Raw genomic sequence first — 24,941 nt, 5'->3', positions numbered from 1 at the left:
GCCATGTTTACCACTGTTGCATCATGTCTACTTTTAACAACACTCCATAAACATTTGAGAACTGGGGAGACAGACTGCTGTAGTTCTGAAAGAGAAATGTTGTCCCATCCTTGCTTGATATACAATTTCAGTTGCTCAACAGTTCGGGGTCTCCTTTGTCATATTTTGCCCTTCATAATGTGCCAAATGTTTTAAACAGGAGACAGGTCTGGACTGCAGGCAGGCCAGTTTAGCACCCGGACTCTTACTATGGAGCCATGCAGTTTTAATATGTGCAGAAAGCGGTTTGGCATTGTCTTGCTGAAAAAAAGAAGGCCTTCCCTGAAAAAGATTTTGTCTGGATGGCAGCATGCTGCTCTGAGACGTGTTTATATCATTCAGCATTAATGATGCCTTCCCAGATGTACAAGCTACCCATGTCATGTGCACTAATGCCCCCTCATACCATCACAGATACTGGCTTTTGAACTGTGCACTGATAACAAGCTGGACGGTCCCTCTCCTCTTTAGCCTGGAGGATGTGGGGTCCATGATTTCTACTTTTGATTCGTCAGACCCCGGGACAGTTTTCCACTTCGCCTCAGACCATCGTAAAAGAGCTCGGGCCCAGAGAAGGTGGCGGTGTTTCTGGATATTGTTTATATCTGGTTTTAACTTGCATTTGTGGATGCAGTAATGAACTGTTTCACAGATGATGGTTTCTGAAGTGTTCCTGAGCCCATACAGTGATTTCCAGTATAGACACGTGTCTGCTTTTAATGCAGTGTCTCCTGAGGGCCTGAAGATCACAGGCATCCAATGTCAGTTCTCAGCCTTGTCTCTTGCATACAGAGATTTCTCCAGATTCTCCGAATCTTTTAATGATGATATGTACCATAGATGATGTGATCCACAAATTATTTGCAGTTTTACATTGAGGAACGTTATTCTTAAATTGTTGCATTGTTTGCCCACACAGTCTTTCACAGAGTGGTGAACCCCTCCCCATCTTTACTTCTGAGAGACTCCGCCTCTCTGGGATGCTCTTTTTATACCCAATATCATCTTACTGACCTGTTGCCAATTAAAGTTAGTTAAAGTCCTTCCTGCGCCGATCTCCATTTCCGCAGCCCTCGGCCTCTCGCCTATTACATAGCTAGGGTTACAGTGGGTGGGGGGCTAGTCCTCTGGTAACCATGAGAGTTTAACTCCCCACTCGCATCTGTATTGCAGCATGCCTTGCCAGATGGTAGTAGGTGCCATTTTTATGATGGTCTTTGGTATGACCTGACCGTGAATAGAACTCACGATCTCCCGATCAAGAGGCAGACAAGCTACCACTAGGCCACTAGCCGGTCTGTTGCCAATTAACCAAAGTAATTTTTTTTAGCATTACACAACTTTTTCAGTCTTTTATTACCCCTGTACCAACTTTTCTCAGTTTCAGCAGTTGATATGTTGTCTTTGTACTATTTTCAATGAAATGTAGGGTTTCCATGATTTACAAATCTTCACATTCTGTTTTTATTGATGTTTTACACAGTGTCCCAACTTTTTTGGACTTGCATTACAAAAGTAAACACAAACATCACAACATAACATAATACAGGTCCACATTACCTGTTTGCTAAGATCACAGATCCCAAAAGATAAAGAGCCGTTTTCTTGCACCAGACACTTCCTAGTGCCGATGTTAAAAACCTAAAAAGAAAAACAAAAGAATAAAAACAGGGTTAAAAGGTCACCATGAAAATACACAAGAGAAGAGAGAGCGAGAGATAGGGACGCACTGTTGTTTCAAAACAAAGTGATTTTGTTGCTTTGGCCCTGACTCTCGAAAACAAAGGCTTCAATCACAACATGAGGGGACGAGAAGACCTGCAGACAGAGCACCCTTGTCAAAGTTTAACAGTAGCCACGCTATCTAACTGAGGAAAACAAAACCTAATTAGCATGTGGACGACATTACAGAGGATTGCTCAGCATTTTCAGGAACAACCAACAATAGAAAATATGTGCACCAGGGGTGGGCAATATGACAAATTATTGTACATACAGGCCACTTTTTCCATGGAATAAAAACACGTACTCCATTCCCTTATAGTGGGTTTACTAATGGCATGCAATATTGTTATCATATCGCTTATCCTCCGTGTATTACACCACTCTCCCCGATGGAGAATGAGCGTGCAATGTTGTTATTATATTGCACATTGTCAAGACAACACAACTTCACATGGCAGAGCTCATGCGAAGATCCAATGACAAAACTTTTCTGCTGCGCATGCACACAATCATTTCTCTGTCGGCCAGGAAAGAGAGAAGACGAGGCTAATCCAGTGCTAAGTTTAAGCACTAAATAAATAAACTGAAAACTGAAACTAAAGACGCACCGAACACCTGAAAGGCTACCAAAACTTCATCAGATATTCTTCACGCATATTTACAAGAGAAAAACAGACCAACAGACATTGAAAAACTGGAAGAGAGATACATCAGAGATGTAAAACTTCAGCGCTAGCAAGCAACTATGACAGTTTGTACACAAATATGGCCATGAGGTTTGCTTCATTAAAAGCGGAAGATTTGGAGAATTTTGAAAGAGACAGATGTGCTGAACACCAGAAAGGCTACCAAAACTTCACTGGATATTCTTCACACACATTTACAAGAGAAAAACATACCAACGGACATCGAAAAACTGGAAAAGAGACCAATAGCGGAAACATTGTCAACGTTCTACTTGGAGGTGAGGAAAAGTGATGGAGACTTTTACAAGAGGACTTCACTCATGGACTTCACTCAGCAAAGCCTTTGTTTTGAACAACTGCAATGGAACAATTAACTACGACCAAAAGTAACTTTGAACTTGAACCGTCAACCTGGATATCGCTTGTATACAAGTTGGGTTGTTGTTCAGGCTTTTTGGACTTGGACCATTTTCATTGTTAGAACTTTGCCTTTGTACAGTACATTGGATTGACAGAACATTGAATTACATTCGATCAGAATCAGCATTCAATATTGCTAAGTTACACCCCTGTTCGTAACTTTTTGTAAAATCTATAACTGTTCCACAGAATGTGTATAATAACGGCTTTTTTTCATGGTACATCAGATACATTCCATTCAGCTACTCGTCTTCGACTCGTTCAGCATCATGCTAGCTGAATGAAATATATCTGATATACCACTCAACAACAGCCAGTATTATTTAAATATCACACATGATATTTTCTATGATATGTTGGACAGTATTTCTAAAATACATGACATTTGATAAACCGTAAAAAAAAAAATCCCTGTAAAAACTCAAGGATACTGTTATTTAATCTCGACAAAAATTAAATATTTAATACTTAAAAAAGGGAGAAAAATGTATAAAAATAATCACATTTTAAAGAAAATTTTAATTGTTAAATTTTAAATTACATATTTGTTACATTTTAAATTGTTTAATTTAAACACACTTAACCTCCTAGGGCTTAGCGGTCACATGCGTGGACAGCACTTTATGGAAATTCGGAACAAGAATCCACATATGTGGACATACTTTTTCTCTAAAAGTACATCTTATCAAAAGATGATGCTTAGTTTTTATTCTAATCAGGTTCTAATAAGCCCAAATAGCAAAGAGAAATAAAAAAAATGCATGTAAAAAAACAGCTTGGGCCTTAAGAGGTTAACAATAAAACTGATTGCTTCTTGTCTAATTGTTATTTTTATATATTTTTTTAAAATATCGTATAGTTCCCAGTACCTCAGAAATGTGTATTGTGACATCATTTAACACAATATTGATATTCTATAGTCCTATTACCCTAATGTGCGTAATGACAATATTAAAAATAAAATTATTTATTTCACCTACAAAATCTTAAAAAGGACAACATTAAATAATAAACTTAGTGAAATTTTGTACATCATTCAGCTTTTGGAAAAAAAAAAATTTCCTTCCTGTGTTTCCTGCTGAAATACACTATACCTACCGCCCTTATGACATCGCTATACTTACAAGGCCTTCAGCTTTAGCCAGTGGAGCCTCCAGGTCGGGGTAGACATTCTCCAAGTACCACTTAAAACTCTTACACTGGAGCTTCTTACGCAGCTGGATCTGTGCTGTAAGGTTCCCGATGTCTAGCCCATTCTTATCCAGCAGGTGCAGATAACCATGACCGAAGAAAATCTCTTTATACTCGTCCAGCCACACTTCAGCTACACGAGCCAAGTTTCTCTCCACTGTCTTCTGACGATCTTTGGGGAAGCCATAGGGGTTCTCAGCACGGAAGATATGACCCACACGAGAGCACGGGATGATCTCAATTTCACCACCACACATCCAGATCTGAAGATAAGACATCAGTGATGCGGTTCAGTTGCATAAAGAAAAATATAAAAGCAGGAAGTTTTTTTTTTAAAAGCTAATGTTCAACATCAATGTATGCTTTCAAAGTGAAGGAATATCTGCCCTGGATCTAGGCTCATTTGCTCAATGTTTATGTTCTTTCATGTAAGAGGTGGACAAAGTACCCAACTTCATGACTTAAATCAAAGTACAGATCCCACTGGTCAAATGTTACTCTGATACAAGTGAAAGTTGTCCAGTCAAATTTTTACTTAAGTACTTACTTTTAGAAATACTTAAGTATTAAAAGTACATTTTGTGTCAACGCATTGTTGAATTATTGACACAACGCTTACAAAAGCTAATGCCTCTGAAACAACCTACTGGATTTACTGACTAGCTTGTACAACCCCAATTCCAAAAACATTGGGACGCTGTGTAAAACATAAATACCGAATATGATTTACAAATCATGGAAACCCTATATTTCATTGAAACTAGTACAAAGACAACATGTCAAATGTTGAAACTGAGAAATTTCATTGTTTTTTGAAAATATATGCTCATTTTGACATTGATGTCAGCAACACATTTCAAAAAAGTTGGGACAGGGGCAACAAAAGACTGAAAAAGTTGTGTAATGATAAAAAATAATAATAATTTGGTTAATTGGCAGCAGGTCAGTAACATGATTGGGGAAGAACATCCCAGAGAGGCTGAATCTCTCAGAAGTAAAGATGGGGATGGGTTCACCACTCAGTGAAAAGCTGCATGGGCAGACAGTGCAACAATTTAAGAATAACATTCCTCAGTGTAAAATTGCAAAGAATTTGGGGATCACATCATCTATGGTACATAATATCATGAAAAGATTCAGAGAATCTGGAGAAATCTCTGTAGACAAGAGACAAGGCTGAAAACTGACATTGGATGCCTGTGATCTTCAGGCCCTCAGGAGACACTGCATTAAAAGCAGACACATGTCTGCATTGGAAATCACTGCATGGGGTCAGGAGTGCTTGAGGAAACCATCTGTGGATACAGTTTATTACTGCATCCACAAATGCAAGTTAAAAACCAGATATAAACAATATCCAGAAATACTGCCACCTTCTCTTGACCTGAGCTCTTTTATGATGGACTGAGGCAAAGTGGAAAATTGTCCCTAGGTCTGATGAATCAAAAGTAGAAATTCTATTTAGAAATCATGGACACCACGTCCTCCAGGCTAAAGAGGAGAGGGACCATCCGGCTTATCATCAGTGTAAAGTTCAAAAGCCAGCATCTGTGATGGTATGAGGGTGCATTAGTGCACATGCCATGGGTAGCTTGTACATCTGGGAAGGCATCATTAATGCTGAATGATATATACACGTTTCAGAATAATATGCTGCCATCCAGAGAATGTGTTTTTCAGGGAAGGCCTTCCTTCTTTTCAGCAAGACAATGCCAAACTGCTTTCTGCACATATTAAAACCGCATGGCTCCATAGTAAAAGAGTCAGGGTGCTAAAATGGCCTGCCTGCAATCCAGACCTGTCTCCCATTTAAAACATTTGGCACATTATGAAGTGCAAAATACAACAAAGGAGACCCTGAACTGTTGAGCAACTGAAATTGTATATCAGGCAAGAATGGGACAACATTTCTCTTTCAAAACTACAGCAATTGGTCTCCTCAGTTCCCAAACGTTTACAGAGCGTTGTTAAAAGTAGAGGTGATGAAACACAGTGGTAAACATGCCCCTATCCCAACTTTTTTAAAGCATGTTGCTGACATCAAATTCAAAATGAGCATATATTTTTCAAAAAACAATAAAATTTCTCAGCTTCAACATTTGCCATGTTATCTTTTTACTATTTTTCAATGAAATATAGGGTTTCCATGATTTGTAAATTATTGCATTCTGTTTTTCTTTACAGTTTACACAACATGCCAACTTTTTTGGAATTGGGGTTGTAGAACCTGTAGAGCTGAAGTTCCACCTGACATGCTAGCAAACTTTTTTCAAAACATGAAATCATATTGGGTAGCTAATGCTACTAGAAAAGAAAGATTTCTATATTGTTTATTTGGCAAGATTATGCTAAAACATATTTCTGAAAGAACTTTGGATAAGTTGACGTTATTCATGTTTGCATCACTCCGTTTTTACATACTAACTAATGCCGCTTTTCCACTACAAACGCGGCTGAGCCGTGCCGTGCCGAGTCGAGCTGAGTCGGGCTGAGCGGGGCTGTTGGAGTTGCATTTCGACTACAACCGCGCTGAACCGTGCTGGCTGGAAGTGGGTGGACACATTGGGTGGAGTTAGCGAAAGTGGGTGGACGTCAGGTGATGTCGTTAAGCAGCGCAAACAGTGACATCAGTGACAGTGGCGGAACAAGTCAGAGCCGGGCCGGGGGCGGGGCAAATGACCGGGCCCTTTATTAAAGCTTATCATAACATCATTTTAGGCTACAAAATGTCCGCAACTGCGGTGTTTACCAATTTCAACACTACCGGGTGCAACTATGTTATTTAGTACATCAAGTCCTTCAAACGAACATGTAACTCAGAAACAAAAAACATTAGGATACTGTACATGGCTCATAATAAAACATCAATAGCCTATACTGCGCACATTATCTGAAGGGCATACGAATGAGCGCTCAGAGGTTGCAACGGTGACAGGAAGAGTCAGAAATAAAAGGAGGGCGGTGCAAACCTCACTGAATGCACTGTGTTTACCAATTTCAACACTACGGGGTGCAACTATGTTATTTTGTACATTAAGTCCTTCAAACGAACATGTAACTCAGAAACAAAAAAAACAGGTGACATACTGTACATGGGTCATAATAAAACATCAATAGCCTACTGCGCGCATTATTTGAAGGGCATACGGTGAGCCTTGCGCTCCGCGAACTCGTCCACGATGCTCTGTATTAAGTCACTGATTCAGTGAGCTTTTAAGCGGTAGTCTCACGACCCGAATAGTAAACAATAAACATGGAGGACATGGAGTCGTTAGTGTTGCTGGTCTTGGTGCTGTGGCTTGTTGTCACCGACAACGCCAACAGATACTGGCAAGAGCGTATAGATGAGGCGAGGCGCATAAGGCTTCAGAAATTCTCGTAATTCGTAATTATTCTCCTTCCGGGTTTGCGGTGTTTACAGATCCCAGCGCGCTCGCGGGGCGTGTGTGGGCATGTGAGGACACGCCTCCTCACCAATCAGTGCACAGGGGAGTGTCTGCTCACGCCCCCAACCTCACTCGGCACGGCTTGGCTCGCTTCAGCCCCACTCCAAAACGGTGAGAGTTTTAGGGGCTAAGCAGGGCTGAAACGAGCTGAGTCGTGCTGGTTTTTGGTAGTCGAAACGCGAGCCGTGTCGGGCTGAAGTGAGCTGAAGCGAGCTGAAGTGAGCTGAAAAAGGGTAGTGGAAAAGGGCCATAAGTGTTCAAGTTAACTAGCTACGTGTTAACGTAAGCCGTGGACAAGGCTACGGCAACTTGGCAGGCAAATCCATAGAAAGTCATTTGACTAATCAGACTGCATAGCTATTGCAACGTTATCGCTAGCTCTAAAAGCACAGACAACTTCACTGCAAGCTTTCTCTTGGAATAAAACGTTTATATACCTCAATATGCTTCCGCAGGTTGGACGGCAAGTTTTGCTAAGCTGTGATGTGGTTCGTTTTAGGCGAACAAAGCAAACATTTCAAACGAAATGAATCTTTAATCTGAACAGCAAACTGAAACATGAGTTCATGGGCCAGGGGTGCGTGCATTCTCCCGAAGAACCACCTCCTTCCATTCTGCCATCAACTGATTGTGTTTAAATAATGCTGCTGAGAAAATCACTGAACTTGATTTTATACGGTCTATGGATGTGACGTGACCCTAGTGATTACTGACAGGCTATCTCAACCACGTTTTAGAAGGGAAAAGAAAGAAAAAAAAAACATCCACTTTCAAAGCTGCTTCAGAGTAACGAGTAATGAGGACCTTGAGAGAAATGTTGTGGAGTGAAAAGTATGATATTTGTCTTTCAAATATCATGAAGTTAGTCATAAGTTTAAAAAAAAAAAAACCTTAAAGTACAGATACTCAAAGTTAGAGATGAAAGTGGAGCAAAGAAAAAAAAACCCTGAACTTTTGAAAGTCAAACTAAGATATGGGGGGGGGGGGGGGGGGGGGCGCAAACGTCCTCCGAAAATATTTTCATAACAACACGCAAAACCCTGCACTCTAGTGCATTTTAGTACTTATTTTTCACTACAACAAGTTATAACTTTTAAGCCTTTTTCTTTCATGTACATTAATGATTAACATGTCAAAAATATCAAATTTAATTCCCTTAGTTAATGAGTAATTTTCAGGAGTGCATTTAGAAACCGCGGTGATTTTCCTGTCTACACAGTTCATTACTTTGAAAAAAAATCAGACAGATGAAGGTAAACTCAGCAAAATCCCAAAACAGTACTGTTAAAAAGTAAAGGTCTGTTAGAGTTTCTAAAACTTTCAGGTTTCAACTTTGGGGACATTGAGCCTCGTTTATCAATCTTTTAGTAGAGTTGTGCGTTTGCATAAGCTAAAGTGAACTAAAAATTTCCAATTCATATTTATGCGAGCGGCACGGTGGTGTAGTGGTTAGCGCTGTTGCCTCACAGCAAGAAGGTCCGGGTTCGAGCCCCGTGGCCGGCGAGGGCCTTTCTGTGCAGAGTTTGTATGTTCTCCCCGTGTCCGCGTGGGTTTCCTCCGGGTGCTCCGGTTTCCCCCACAGTCCAAAGACATGCAGGTTAGGTTAACTGGTGACTCTAAATTGAGCGTAGGTGTGAATGTGAGTGTGAATGGTTGTCTGTGTCTATGTGTCAGCCCTGTGATGACCTGGCGACTTGTCCAGGGTGTACCCCACCTTTCGCCCGTAATCAGCTGGGATAGGCTCTAGCTCGCCTGCGACCCTGTAGAACAGGATAAAGCGGCTACAGATGATGAGATGAGATATTTATGCGAGTTGAAGCCAATTGTTTACATTAGTTCGTATTGTCTGTAAATTTAAACACACCAATGAATACCAAAGTTCGCATGGTAGCTCAGAAACCGGCTCTTCCATTATTGCTGTTTCTTCCACGTTTTCTTGATGTTGTGTTCTAGAAACGGCACTAAAACTTAGCTTCGAAACCACAAAATGCTAGCCTGGGCCCACCCATCCTAAGTGTGACGCAACACGGGGGGCTGTTGCGAACTTAGTCTGGCAAGGCAAGCTATCTCCAGCTCTTCCAAGCTCCCGAAAAATCGGGAGCCAATCAACTTTGAGCATCTCCAACGGCCCTGGGTAGAAGCGTGTTCAAGGCACTGACGTAGTAGAACTGCGACCGGAAGCCATAGATTGTTTACAGCGCTTCATTCACTAGAAACATTACGAACATGGAGCAGCGGCAAGCCTTTGACACAGCGGTAGATGCTGTATTGAAAGCATTCAACGGGAAGTTCTCATTGAAAACGGAGCAAAGAGCAGCCCTGGAGGTATTTATCTTCTTCCTGTTACTCAAGCAGTTTCCGTCGCGTCACATACGTCAGAGGAAAGAGTGATGTGATTGGTTTAAGCTTCGTCACAGCCTTTTCTGGCTTCGACCAGTAGCAAACTGAGGCATTTCAGGGAGGTGGGTCAACCACGCGCTTTGGGAAACGGTTGGGCTTAATATCTATGCCAGACCAAATGCTCGCAGAGCTTTGAAGTTGCGTTAGCCAGACTAACAAAATGCAACTTTGATGGGGAAAAAATATATAATAAATCGCTTACCTCTCTTCACGTCGAAAGGAGGAAAGTTTTGCTTGTTTTGACATGGTGAATTATTAACACAAGAGGAAATACTCGTAATTCGCAACTAGAAAGACTGCAGCTACACTGGCAGCTTGAACATACTTTCTAGTGTGATTGTGTTGCGCTTGCGCAGAACGGTGTCAGTCCTGCGCGCCTTAGCACGTGCACCTGAAGGCGCGCCTAACGAGCTCCGGCACACGTGCTGTTAACAAAGAACACCTGTCTTTAATCAATGAACTATGTTTGGGCTATTTAAGGACCACGCCCATGCAAGGACGATGCGAAGTATTACGCCGCGTCTAGGAACGCGAAAAATCCGAAAAATAAATTTCTCCATTCGGAAAACCAGAGATTTTCAAGAGTTTTGTCAAATATCCGGATTTCCGGGTATTTCGTCATTAGCGGAAAAAATCCGGAGGAATTTTCATGAAAATCTAAAAATCCGGGAAGATCCAGAACACTTTCATGACTATAAAGTGTACCCAAGTACAGCACTCAAGTAAATGTACTTCGTTACTGTCCACCTCTGAATATAATTCACATTCTTCATGACAGATGTATACCTAGGGCTGTCTTATTCCTTGTGTTTTGGTATAATGCGTCTCCATCAGAGAACGCACCAAGGTAAGAGGTGATAACACTCAGCCAAACATAGTCCTGCTCCCCTCTCTCTCGCACCATGCTCCATACATAAGCTATTGAACCTTCAGACTGAGCTAGTGCAGACTTTCTGAAGTGGCACGTTTGTTGGTGAAAAAGCTGATCTGAAGATACTCTAAATGCACAAAAACTTTGAGAATTTGACAACAGCAATTCTATTTATTATCTCGCCCGGGACGGAGTCCACCGGGGGCAAGGTATTGTTTTCGGCCGGGTTTCTTTTTTTTTTTGTTAACGATATTACGGGAAAACGGCTGGATCAATCTTCATGAAATTTTCAAGATAGATGGTCATTGGTCTCCAATAGAACCTCCAACATTTTGAGGGTCATCCGGTCAAGGTCACCAAAAAGGTCAAAATTGTTTTTGTTGTGTCTACTGCCTCATATAGAGGCGCTAGCCATTACATCATCGTGCTGTAAGAACATAAGAGTGTAACAGTCGTGCACTGGGCACGCGTACACGTGTTCCGATTAAAATGGCTGGTGAGTGTATACAATTTGGTTCACCATTCAAAATAAATGGACTAGACTAATGGCCCTTTTCCACTACCCTTTTTCAGCTCACTTCAGCTCGCTTCAGCTCACTTCAGCCCGACACGGCTCGCGTTTCGACTACCAAAGAACAGCACGACTCGGCTCGCTTCAGCCCTGCTTAGCCCCTAAAACTCGCACCGTTTTGGAGTGGGGCTGAAGCGAGCCAAAGCGAGCCGAGTGAGGCTGGGGGTGTGAGCAGACACTCCCCTGTGCACTGATTGGTGAGGAGGAGTGTCCTCACATGCCCACACACGCCCCGCGAGCACGCTGGGATCTGTAAACACCGTAAACCCGGAAGAATAATAATTACGAATTACAAGAATTTCTGAAGCCTTATGCGCCTCGCCTCATCTATACGCTCTTGCCAGTATCTGTCCGCGTTGTCGGTGACAACAAGCCACAGCACCAAGACCAGCAACACTAATGACTCCATGTTTATTGTTTACTATTCGGGTCGTGAGACTACCGCTTAAAAGCTCACTGATGTCACTGTTTGCACTGCTTAACGACATCACGTGACGTCCACCCACTTTCGCTAACTCCACCCAATGTGTCCACCCACTTCCAGCCAGCACGGTTCAGCGCGGTTGTAGTCGAAATTCAACTCCAACAGCCCCGCTCAGCTCGACTCAGCCCAACTCAGCACGGCACGGCTCAGCCCGACTCAGCCGCGTTTGTAGTGGAAAAGCGGCATAAAGAAATCGCTTTCAGACATGTTTATGCTTATTACAGAGGGATAAGCGCGTTCCACTGAGCTCTAGCGCCGGGCCATTTCTGGGAAATAAGAGTTTGGGTCATGGCAACAGCGTATGGATGTCAGCCTCAGTTCGGAGGTTTCAGTTTCAAAAACTGTAAGAGGCAAGAGTAGAATAATATAAAGTACAGACACTTGGTTAATTTTTGGATTACGCTTCATTTTTGTGGCTACTGCCTCATAGAGTAAATATATACGCTATATTTACTGTATGGACATGGGCTCAGAAAACAATTTTATTTATAAGCAGTAGCCACATGTACCCATAGGGTACCTATTTTTATTTTTCAATATCTTCCTTCATATTCATCATAAGTGCTACCGGGCGAGGTTTGTTTTGCCTGGTGACACTTGTATTTACTATTTTTTTTAATATTTGCGAAACAAAAGACACACCAGACGCTTTATCCATTTATAAAGTCATGCTTAATGTTGTCGAATGCCTGTTAAACAAGTTAGCTCCTGCTCTCCCTTACATTATGGCAGCTTTAAAACAGCCATTCTTACAGTTAAAAAGACAAAAAAAAAAAAAAAGCAGCATGGCTCTTACTCCATTATGTGAAGAGTCTGTCACATAAGTCTGTAAGTTAGCCTATTATATAAAAATAACAGACTTGAATGAGTGCAAGGATGTAAATTTGTGACTGGCCTTGTCGCGGACACTACTATCAGAGCTAACAGGAAATTAATAAACACTCTGATGAAACAGATTTCAAAATTCAACAGCTCTGTGTAAGGAATATAACTTAATGGGACATGCTCTTATTTAACAATCGTTCGCTGAAAGCAAAGTGAATATCAGAAATTATTATCTATACAGGACACTTTTTCATTGGAATTAAAACATGTGTTCTATTCCCTTCTAGCAAGTTTCATTTATTTGGTTCGATAGCATGCAATATTGTCAGCATATCGCTTATCTTACGTGTATTAAGCCACTCTACCCAATGGAGAATGAGTGTGCAATATTGCTAAGATATTGCACGTTGCCAAGACAACACGTCACACGTCGGAGCTGATGCGAATCTTTCCTACTGCGCATGATGCTGCTGAACATCCGAAAGGCTACCAAAACTTCATTATACATTCTTCACACATATTTACAAGAGAAAAAAACATACCAACGGACATCGTCAAACTGGAAAAGAGACACATTGGAGATGTAAAACTTCTGTGCTAGTGAGCGACTTGAGAATTTGTAACCCCGAGACTCCAAGTAAAACTTTGCGTCAACAGTCTCTAACTGCCATGAAGGTTGGAAGATCTTCCTTGCTTATACCAATGTCACGTGCTATTATGTCTGGGTACGTCAGCTTCCTGCTGGTAGACGCTTTCCATAGAAGGAGATCAGATACTAATTCATCCTTCGCATGGTAGCAGTGTCCAGCAAATCTTGTACGATGTTCAATTAGTTGTAAGCTCACCTTTGGGGTTTTCTCGTAAATTTGTTCCAGAGTTGGGCGTGACCGTCATGGGAGATCCTGTACCCTCCTCAGCAGGTTAGTATGGACCCTTTTCACGTGACGTCACGACAAACGCGGCCGCCATTTTGGACATGTACTACCAGTAGTTTACCACAGCCAACATTGAGGAACGGCAGCAAAGAAAGTTTTTACTTTCAGCAAGACTTCCATCATGCCACTATATTGTTGTGCACCTGGATGTAGTAACCATCAACAAACAAGGCAAGGTTTATCATTTTATCGGATCCCGACAGAGAAGATGGATAGCGGCCATTAACAGGAAAGATTGGCAGCCCTCGGCATACCAACGCTTGTGTAGTGACCACTTTGTTGGAGGTAAGACGAATAAAATTAGCCAGAAAAGGCATTACATTGCTGTTAACATTCTGTGGCGGCGAGTGTGTAACCAAATAGGTTAAAATAACCCATTGTAACCTCTTTGTTCTTCTGTAGTAGCTATTGTTGACTAGCTAATGTCAACAACATAGTAACTAGTATGTTACTGTAGCAATGTTTACGTTCAGTCATTTGGATGACTGTTAAAACCTTTCAGTCTCAAGTTTTTCCTTTACTGTATTTACTAGTTTACTGTAATTATGATCCGGCAGCTATTTACACCGGATCCAGTGTAAATAGCTGCCGGAGCCAACGTCCGAGGTTCCGGAGCGCGCTCCGGCTTGCTCCCGGAGTGCTCTGGCCGAGGTTCCGGAGTGTGCTCCGGCTTGCTCCCCCTCAAATTAAGCAGTGCACTCCGGCTTGCTCCCGGAGTGCTCCGGCCGAGGTTCCGGAGTGTGCTCCGGCTTGCTCCCCCTCAAATTAAGCAGTGCACTCCGGCTTGCTCCCGGAGTGCTCCGGCCGAGGTTCCGGAGCGCGCTCCGGCTTGCTCCCCCTCAAATTAAGCAGCGCACTCCGGCTTGCTCCCGGAGTGCTCCGGCCGAGGTTCCGGAGTGTGCTCCGGCTTGCTCTCCCTCAAATTAAGCAGTGCACTCCGGCTTGCTCCCGGAGTGCTCCGGCCGAGGTTCCGGAGTGTGCTCCGGCTTGCTCCCCCTCAAATTAAGCAGCGCGCTCCGGAAGCCGGAGCGCGCTGCTTAATTTGAGGGGGAGCAAGCCGGAGCGTACGTCAGTGAACAATCCTGGTGGAAGCAGGTAAACGTCATTCTCTAAGTCTGCTAACCTCAATTTTTGCAAATACCTCTCCCTCTGCTCGCCCTGTAAATGCCCTACGTCGCTGGATAGTGAAGGTGTTTTCTGCATCTCGCTCCTTTTTCTTTTATGTTTTTCGTTTGTCGCCTTCCTCGCATTCAAACTGATTCGAGCCGAAGTCCACTATATGTCCAAAATGGTGGTCGCGTTTACGAAGGTCACGTGACTGAAAAGGGTCTATAGCAACCATCCAAACGTTTGTACAGTCGAGAGTTCAACGTCCAGGTCTCGGATCCATAAAGAAGAATGGGCTCAACGGTCACTCGGAAAAGGTTGATTTTCAGTTCTCTTGGCACGTTTGATTTCCAGATCTTATCAAGTTTGTTGCATGCACTCCAAGCTAGGGTTCTACGAATCTGAAAATTCTTTTCTGAGTTCGTGATATATTTGTAAAGAAACATGGCCGCGAGGTTTTCTTCATTAAAAGCGAAAGATTTTGAGAGAATTTTGGCTGCCAGGTCGCTTCGTCGTGCGTAGCTGTCGATGTTGATTTTAAAAGTAACTAAGTAAATTACACAGGGAAATGAATACTTAAGTCTGAGTGAAAAATACTGTAGCGAGAATGCAGCGTGGAAGAAGAGTCTGGAGACAGAAATCTTACTTTCTCGGTCGTTAGCCTGTGCTACTTACTCTCGATAGCACTGGTTTGACTGCTTTATTAGCGTTCGCTAACACTACTGATGAACGCTACACCGGCTGGAAGGTGACTGCACTGCTGCGCTGACAGCACCAAGTCGCAAGTAAGCTAGCGTTGGTCTTCGCTAACACTACAGATGAACGCTACACTAGCTGGAAGGTGATTGCACTGCCATGCTAACAGTGCCAATTCACGGATAAGCTAGCGTTGGCCTTTGAGAATGCTGATATGCTGAATTGAAGAGAGTCTGTGCATGTACTACAATAATAATAATAATAATAATAATAATAATAATAATAGCTGGCTTTTTTTTTTTCATGGGATATCAGATATATTCCATTCAGCTACTCGTCTTTGACTCGTTCAATATCATGCTAGCTGAATGGAATATAGCGGATATACCACTCAATGCCAGCCAATATTATTTAAATATCTCACTTGATTTACATCTCTTACGAAATGACGCAATAATAATACTTAAGATTACAGTTGCTTTACCTTGAAAGAGATTTCCATATTCTCTCCTCCCCACACATCCAGGCCTGGATCATACGCTCCCAGCTCATAAAAATACTTCCGATCTATCGAGAACAAACCCCCTGCCATCACTGGGCACCTGAAAAATAATGTGACGGAAAATATACATCATTTATAAATGCATCTGTGTGAAATAAACTGCAAAATCAGTTCATTGTACGAGTTAATCCAAAGCAATTCTTTTTCAAATACAAGTCATAAATACAGTACCAGTCAAAAAAGTTTGTACAACCCTACTCATTCATAGGTTTTTCTGTATTTTCTGCATTGTAGAACAATGAAGACATCAAAACTATGAAATAACATCTGGAACATATACGGAATTATATACTAAATAGTGTTAAAAACAAAAATGTTTTGATATTTTAGATTCTTCAAAGTATCCAGCGTTTCCCTTGATGATGCTTTGCACACTGCCGGCATTATCTTAACCAGCTTCATGAGGTAGTCACCTGGAATGCTTTTCAATTAACAGGTGCCTCGTCAAAAGTTAATTAGTGCAATTTCTTACCTTCTTAACACGTCTGAATTCGAAGATGTGTCCAAATTTTTGACTGGTACTGTACAATAAATATTACCTGATGGGATCTGAGACTTTGATATGATTCTTCCTGATGAAGTCGTTTGATAATGTGCTCCAACCAAACACTAAAGGCCATTTGAAGATGCCCCTTTGGAAATTGTCCACCATCACGTAACTGTAAACACAAGCAGTGCTCAAAATGTTAAGTCCAAACTTTCAACATACAGTTTTGTGATTTGACCTTCAGATACAAGTTTGACCTCTTCTTATAATCACTAATCTACTTGTTCATCTGTCTTGGTTGAAGCTCAAGGGCATCATTCGCTTCATGAATGCTGAAGGCCGAGCTTTGTAGCTCATGTGCAGCTGAAAATCAAAATATTTTTCTAGGTTAGCCTCAAATGTGCTCAACTTCCTCCAGCTCAGCAAAGCTTTCTGTGCGCATTCATGGGTCACACACTGCTGCTCCATGGAAGAAAACCAAAGTCCACTCTGCTAAATCTCAGGCGAGATCATTTGCCCTCAACCATCGTTACACTAGTAACAGATCTGAAAAAAAAAAAAAAGTGTAGTCCCACCAGAAAGGAGTGAGGGATGATGTGTTACCGCACTGCCTGAATGTGGCAGGTTCAGGAAAGCAAACTGTATATTTAAAGCTGGACTCCCTTTCGATTTCAGAAAATCTGTGAAATTTAGTTCCGTCTGAAATGTGGTCATTGTGATACATGTTTATTTCTATAATCTCATCTCATTATCTCTAGCCGCTTTATCCTGTTCTACAGGGTCGCAGGCAAGCTGGAGCCTATCCCAGCTGACTACGGGCGAAAGGCGGGGTACACCCTGGACAAGTCGCCAGGTCATCACAGGGCCGACACATAGACACAGACAACCATTCACACTCACATTCACACCTACGCTCAATTTAGAGTCACCAGTTAACCTAACCTGCATGTCTTTGGACTGTGGGGGAAACCGGAGCACCCGGAGGAAACCCACGCGGACACGGGGAGAACATGCAAACTCCACACAGAAAGGCCCTCGCCGGCCACGGGGCTCGAACCCGGACCTTCTTGCTGTGAGGCGACAGCGCTAACCACTACACCACCGTGCTGCCTATTTCTATAATATCTCACAAAATATCAGGCCATTCTGTGGCTGGGAAGTTATTTAATTTGAAGGGATTAAAGCAAATAACGTGCATGAAATCACTCGCTTCACGCAGTCAAGCAGGCAGATGAAGTCCGTGTGCGCATGTGCACTGACCGTTCCATCATTCTGTTGCTAAAGGAACAACTGATCACACCGATATATATTAGTTCGGTCCTGCATTTCCTTTCCTTCGTACATAACATAACGTCTTTTCTTCTCACTTTCCGTTACTGTAGTCGGTCTTTCACGTTTCATTCTCAGATTCACGTCCTCCATTTTTCTCTCCTGTTTCAAATTTGTATCCCACAATGCCTTGCGCGAACGGGGAAAGCCCACCACGTGATGCAGTATCTTGTACTGCGTCACGGTGAAGCAGGAAAAAATAGCAGAGAACTGAGGGCCACGTGGAGATAAATTCATTAATTGTTCTATTTAAAAACAACTAATAAAATTGGAAGTCGGTGATTCGAATTCAGTAGCTTTCAGTCCACTAAACGAAAATAATTGGGTGTCGGGAAAATTATTTTTATGACCTACACTTGAAAAATCTGAAAGGCAGTCTAGCTTTAATCTCTGTCTAACAATCATTACAATTAAAACTATTTCTAAATGGTTAGATCGGAGACTTCTTTTTAGGTATCTCTGCAATTTTTCTCTCCCGGGTTAAAAAAAAAATAAAATAAAATTATAATAACCAAGTCAAACATAGATTTTATTGCACATGAATCAATTCAAAACTTTCTCAATTACCATGACAGAAAGTGAGGGTACCTCACATTTCATGCAAAAACAAGAGTGCTCTGAAAGCGCAATATCCCCCGCTGGCAACTCGGCCATAACTCTGGTAAAATGCGACTGAACTGAACGAATTTGCAATATGCATATTACCGACATATAACGAAGACTCCGGTCAAGTTTCGTGAAATTCCTCTATAAAATTGTGAGAGGAGTTGATTTCAGAAGGTGAGCACTCTTCCCGGGACAGACGGACGGACATTGCCATGACATAGTCCCCCTTTGAGCTTTTCGGCCAGCGGGGGATAAAAATGAGACGAGAACACCATGCAAACAATTACAAGTAGTGCGAGATGAGGAAAAAAGGGCGGGGCTTCAGGAGGGAGTGTTCTTATGTAAAATGTGGAGCTCCTATGGAAAATATGCAAATGTTGGCAGAGACTATACAAGGAGTCCAAATTGTACACCGACTTCTCTCTTTCCAGCTGACAGATTGACCCTCGATGTAGCAATACTTCAGATTTATTAGCCGTAATTTATTTGCAGTCTGTTATGGTGATTACACATTAAAAGACAGAGTACACAAGACTGAATATTATAACACGTCGCCATTTAATGTGTAACAGTGGTTTATTCAGCAAGCTGCCATTTCATTAAAAAAAAAAAATCCTTGACTTATTGCACAGATCAAGTCATCAGAGAAAACAACGAATAAATCCAGCTCCATGACTAACAAGGTAATATGCGTACAATATATTTTTTATTGCAAATGAAGAATAAGGTGGGGAGGAAAAAAAGAGGAACCACTGTCCGACAGACAAATGTCGTTCACCAAAAGAAATGTAGCTTGCTGAACTTGAAATGCCACTTCATGGACGTCTGCTGCATTGTTTACTTACCATTAATGGTCCCGTCATGATTGCATAGGCTTAACCCTTTCACCACTGCGTAATTTCATATATAGACTGCTACATATAATATATAACTTATTTTACCCACATTCACTGGATATGAGCAATCACATGCTCGGAGTGGCTACTCTACTACTAGGCTATCAGCTATCTACTGTACCTTGAGTATAGAAAAACAAAATGGGGAAGTGTGCTGCTGAACCAAACGAAGACGAAATAAAAACTCTACTTGAAAACAACCCCCCCCCCCCCCCCCAAAAAAAAAAAAAAAAAAAACCACGAGTGCTCTGAGAGCACAATATCCGCCGCTGGCAACTCGGCCATAACTCTGGTAAAATACGACTGAATTGAACAAAATTGCAATATGCGTATTACCGACATATAACAAAGAATCCTGCCAAGTTGCGTGAAATTCCTCAAAAAATTGTGAGTGGAGTTGATTTCAGAAGGTCAGTACCCTTCCCAGGACAGACGGACATCGCCATGACATAATCCCCCTTCGGGCTTTTCGGCCAGTGGGGGATTAAAACTCTTTGCCGAATTACATGAAATTCCTCCAAAAATTGAGAGAGGAGTTGATTTCACAAGGCGAGTACCCTTCCCGGGACGGATGGACATCGCCACAACATAAAAATTGTGAGGGAAGTTGATTTCAGAAAGCAAGCACACCTTGATGAAATTGCCAAAGTACAAGTTTGTTAATAATCAAGGGCATAACTCTGGGAAAATGTGCCCAAATTAAATGAAATTTCAATCTGCGTATAACTGTCATATAACAAAGCCTTTTGCCAAGTTTAGTGAAATTCCTCCACATATTGTGAGAGAAGGTGATTTCAAATGAACATACACCCTCATGAAATTGTCAAAGTACAAGTTATTTAATCAAGGGTCAAAACTCTGGCAAAATGCGACTGAACTGAACAAAATAATGTATGTACTTTTATTTCTATAATATCTAAAACAAACAAAAAATCTAAATTTCCCTGAGGGAACCCGCCCAAAGGGATCAATAAAGTTCTATCTAATCTAATCTAATTTAATCTAATCTTCCATTTTTTAAATTCCCTGGCTGAAAGGCCCGAAGGGGGATTATGTCATTGCGATGTCCATCTGGGAATAAAAAAAAATGGAATAAAAAAAGTATTTGATGGTAAGAACAAACTTTTTTCCCCCCCAATAATAATTATTATCGCAGTTTTCACAAATCGCTACTGTCAGTTTGTTTACATTCCAAGCGGAAATGATTTTGTCAGACGTTTTGGATAAAGTTTTTATTTATTGAATTTGCAAAAAATAAAAATGATCTGTTTATCAAAATCCAGTGAATGTGGACAGAATAAAACAATTATTCCACTCAATCTCATCATACATGGCTTATAGCCGACTCAGTGCTACGCACCTCGTCGGATATCAGTTCACATGACTTGATTTCATGGAATAACTGTTAAATATAAGAAATACCATTAACGCTAAGCAACTGTGATGAATTCGGGATAAACCAATACACAGTTTTTAAAGAAAATATAGTGAATCAGTGTGCACCATAGTGACATATTTGGTACTGTTAGAAACTAGAGGAATTCTGGTTCAAGAATATGTAGCACTCATGACAAACTCTTGACAATGAACATGGGTAAATTCGTGTTTTATCCACTAATATTTATTGAAAAAAAAGAATAACCCTAATTAACATAAAATAAACATTGTGCTTACAGTGAAGCTCCATACTTAAAACCGGACGGCCTTTCAATTTCATACAATCGGTGACATTTAGTTCCCTCTGAAATGTGGTCATTGTGATGTATGTTTATTTCTATAATATCTAAAACAAACAAAAAAAATCCCCCAGACCATTCTGTGGCTGGGAAGTTAATTTAATTTGAAGGGATTAAAGCAAATAATGTGCATGAAATCACTCGGTTCGTGCAGTCAAGCAGACAGAGGAAGTCCGTGTGTGCGCATGCGCAGGTTTACCTTCTTCTTTTGGGTTTTACGGCAGCTGGCATCCACAGTGTTGCATTACTGCCATCTACAGGTTTACTTTTGAGCGTGCACTGACAGTTCCATCATTCTGTCGCTAAACGAACAGCTGATCACACTGAGGTGCTCGCTGAGCGCCGATATTTATTAGTTTGGTCCTGCGTTTCCTTCGTATATAACGTCTTTTCTTCTCGCTTTCTTTCTGTTACTGTAGTCGGTCTTTCACGTTTCATTCGCACACTCATGTCCTCTGTTTTTCTCTCCTGTTCCAAATTTGTATCCCACAATGCCTTGCATGAACAGCGAAAGCCACCACGTGATGCATGACATAGTATCTTGTATTGCGTCATGGTGAAGCAGGAAAAAATAGCTGAGAATTTCGGGCCACGTGGACAGAAATTCAGTAATTGTTCTATTAAAAAAAAATTGGAAGTCTGTGATTTGAATTCAGTAGCTTTTGGTCACTAAACAAAAATAATTGGGTGTCGGGGAAAATTCTTTTTATGACCTACACTTGAAAAATCTGAAAGTCAGTCTAGCTTTAAGAGATTATGTTTATGCACCGACCTGATTTTGGATGGCTTTTGCAACCGTCTGATATATGCAGGCATGCAAACTGGTCAGGGGTGAAAAAGGTGAGAAGGATGCACGGGGACACGGCACGCGTGCAAAAGTACATTTCGTAGTCTACGTTACAAAAAAAATTGCAACCAGTGACATCTTGAATTTAATACAGTACAAAATAACTTTCCATAAACATGTCTTAATAAGTTACTTTTGAGTGGCCGGTAAATTGTACCATTTATTTGTCAGTGGCCGGTAAAGTTTGATATTTTGTGAAGTTAATTTTCACCCCTGTGTACAACACAGTGGGCTATTTACAAAAAAGGTATATATTACTGCCTGTGCTATCTAACAGACCTACCCCAGAGGACACACCTGGCCAATCCCTGTCTGTCAATTTTCTTAAAGACATCACCTATGTGAAATCAGGGGCGGATCTAGAAAAATATTTATGGGGTGGCAAGAGGGGGGCAGGAATTTTTGAGGGGTGGCAACGTATTACAGACATGTATATATACTGAATTTAATCACAGTTTGACAACAAATAGTATGTACACACTACAAAAGGGCACGGGCTGCCATTTACAAACTCATACAGATAAACTTAATCTCATGCCTTTATTGTTCACGAAGAACACACATTCTCAGATGAGGTCTATACCGTTTCTGGACAGTTTTATACTGTATATGCAAAAGAACAGACACTAAAAAACAACAATAACAACACTGCTTCAAGTTCAGCATGATTTAAACCATTTACACCAGTGTCACATTTTATAGTTTTTTTTCCTCACGCTTTGTAAAGGCTCACCAGTGAGCATAACATGAACTTGTCATGCCTACAACAGCTGAATGCGGCGATTTCCATGTTGCTCAGCAAAACGCTTCACAAATTTATCAAGATCTAATGCTTTTGTGCGCTTTGATTCAATGCTGAGTACAGCCAAACTTGATAGTCTCTTTTCTGTCATAGTCAACCGCAAATAAGTCTTTATGAGCCTGAGAGATGAAAAACTTCGTTCACAGGATGCACTGCTCACAGGCAAGACAACCGCTATTTTACACAACCTGAACAACTCAAAAAAAAACATCATCATCATCTTGGTATGGGTCCAAAAACAGTGAACTCCATGAGAGAGGTAGGACTCTCCTGTTCCCCCTTTTTTCTGTCTAGTACTCTCCTCGTCTGATGTAACTCATGTTTAAGATCCTCAATATTTGAATCATAAGCTTCAGCCAATAGCAATGTTTTCCTTGACAGACGGTGAATCAATATTAACTTTTGTGGCCGACTTTACACAAAACTAATGTCAGACCTAGCTAACATTAGGCCAAAAAAAAAAAAAGGTGTTTCAGGTAACATGAAATACTAAAATAAGGTCGGTAGGTAGGAAATTTTTTTTCTTAATTTGTTTTATTTTGTTCGAAAAAATTAACACAAGTAAACATCTTACAAAATAGCATTTTGGCACAGAATCCTTTATACCACACATCATAATAAAATAAGTGTTTTAAATCTTTAAACGAATAAAAAAAATATCGCAAGAGTTCGAGTTATGATCTGCGGAAGCGTATTGCTGCCACACTCAAAAAAAAAAAAAAAAATTGGCTTAGACTCAAGTAATTACGTGAAAAGATATTGTTAACAGAGTTATCACGTTTTTACAATATATTTATCATGTAATAACATATCACGTAATTTCATGATACGAAATTATCACGTTATTTCATGATATTTTCGTGTGATAATGTGAAAACACCTTATCAAGAAATAACGTGAAAATATGGTTTAACGTCCTAGGCTAGGCTACTTCCATTAAAAGCAGACGGCCTCGCCGAGCCTACTGCAGAACTTGGGTCGAGCAAAAACACGGAGCAAAAACATGGCTGAATCCTGAATGACTCCTATTTGTATAAATAGGGGACTACATAGGCGGCAAAATGTAGTGTTTTTCCCTGCCATGGACGTGCACTTGTATACTGAAGAGGAAGCAATTTGCATTACAGCCAGGAGGGCTGATAGAAGTGGCAAAACATTTTACTTTTTATCGTTTCTTTCACAACTTGAATGCGTTGAAACAAAAAAATTGACAAACTAACGCCACTTACACTAAAATATCGAGGGAAATTTGTAATAAAAACTTTACGGTCGGCAATTTCGACGCGGAAATTCTCGATCGGTCGGGTTACCGGAAACACACTTTTTTTTTTTTTTTTTGCCTTACATGTATAGTTAGCTAAATAACCTTCTCCAACCTGATTTTTATCCTCTCAAAATCAGCATCGCAACTATGCTAGCACTGTTCATTCATTATAATTTCATTTTTTGATAGATAGTTAATCAGCTTTTACCCCTTTCCTCCCGTGTCTCCTTTCCTCGCGACTCTTGGCTCCCTCGCTTCGCGCCTCTCAATTTTCCAAAACAACCAATCTCTGGCGTTATCTCGTGCTGCATTCGCCACAGTCGGACATTGGAAATTCGCGCACGTAAATGTCAAATTGGCCGTAATTTTTCTTTGAATTCGTCGCTGCCAACTGGGGTAGCAGCAGGGGTGGCAAGGCTTTCTTTTAGAGTGGCATATGCCACCCCGGTAGATCCGCCCATGGTTATTCACCCCCGAGCGCGCTGGAAACTGTTCCATTGGTATTCAGATTCAGTCGCGAGATGAGGTTGCCAGATCTCTCTATAAAAAGGTGACTTTGCAGTCTGAATCTGTGGAATATTCGTAAGCGAGGACTGGCAACCAGCAGTGGGTTGTGCACCAGCTGATCAGAACTCCAATGGAAAAGAAGCGTGTTAGTAACTGTTTATCTTGATTGGCTGTAACCTTGTAAGTGAAATGTTTTGCAACAATAGCGTTGTAGCCTGCCTACCCCCCCCCCCCCCCCCCCAAAAAAAAACTCTTCGGATCTACACGATTCACACAAGTGACCTATTTTGGGACCAAAACGGCGAATTTCGCCGAAAGGTGAGGAGTTTGCATGTGTGTATATGAACGGCGTACAAGTACCACCACAGGGAAGCGGAGTGCAAGTTAACGTATCTCAAACACTTGGCCACCGGACAACAAAATCTGTATCTTTATTTAAATAAAATAGATAGGTTTTTAATCCAGCACTTATTGTTAATTTGCTTTTTTAAAAAAAAAATAACGTGGGA

At 41.2% G+C, this 24,941-nt stretch overlaps 1 protein-coding gene across 1 annotated transcript in view; it reads right to left on the bottom strand.

Annotated features, from left to right (window-relative positions):
• Positions 1-24,941, bottom strand: part of LOC132892041 (polypeptide N-acetylgalactosaminyltransferase 5) — a 52,912-nt gene that overhangs the window by 10,096 nt on the left and 17,875 nt on the right. The window contains exons 5-8 of the mRNA XM_060930362.1: positions 16,498-16,617; positions 15,881-15,998; positions 3,995-4,324; positions 1,600-1,680 (exon numbers count right to left, since the gene is read on the bottom strand). Of these exons, the coding sequence (XP_060786345.1) occupies positions 1,600-1,680; positions 3,995-4,324; positions 15,881-15,998; positions 16,498-16,617 (649 nt within the window). The remainder of the gene's footprint in view (positions 1-1,599; positions 1,681-3,994; positions 4,325-15,880; positions 15,999-16,497; positions 16,618-24,941) is intronic.

This window comes from Neoarius graeffei, chromosome 9 (assembly GCF_027579695.1).
Source record: "Neoarius graeffei isolate fNeoGra1 chromosome 9, fNeoGra1.pri, whole genome shotgun sequence".
NCBI classification, from domain to species: domain Eukaryota; kingdom Metazoa; phylum Chordata; class Actinopteri; order Siluriformes; family Ariidae; genus Neoarius; species Neoarius graeffei.
This window is presented reverse-complemented; position numbering and strand designations above follow the sequence as displayed.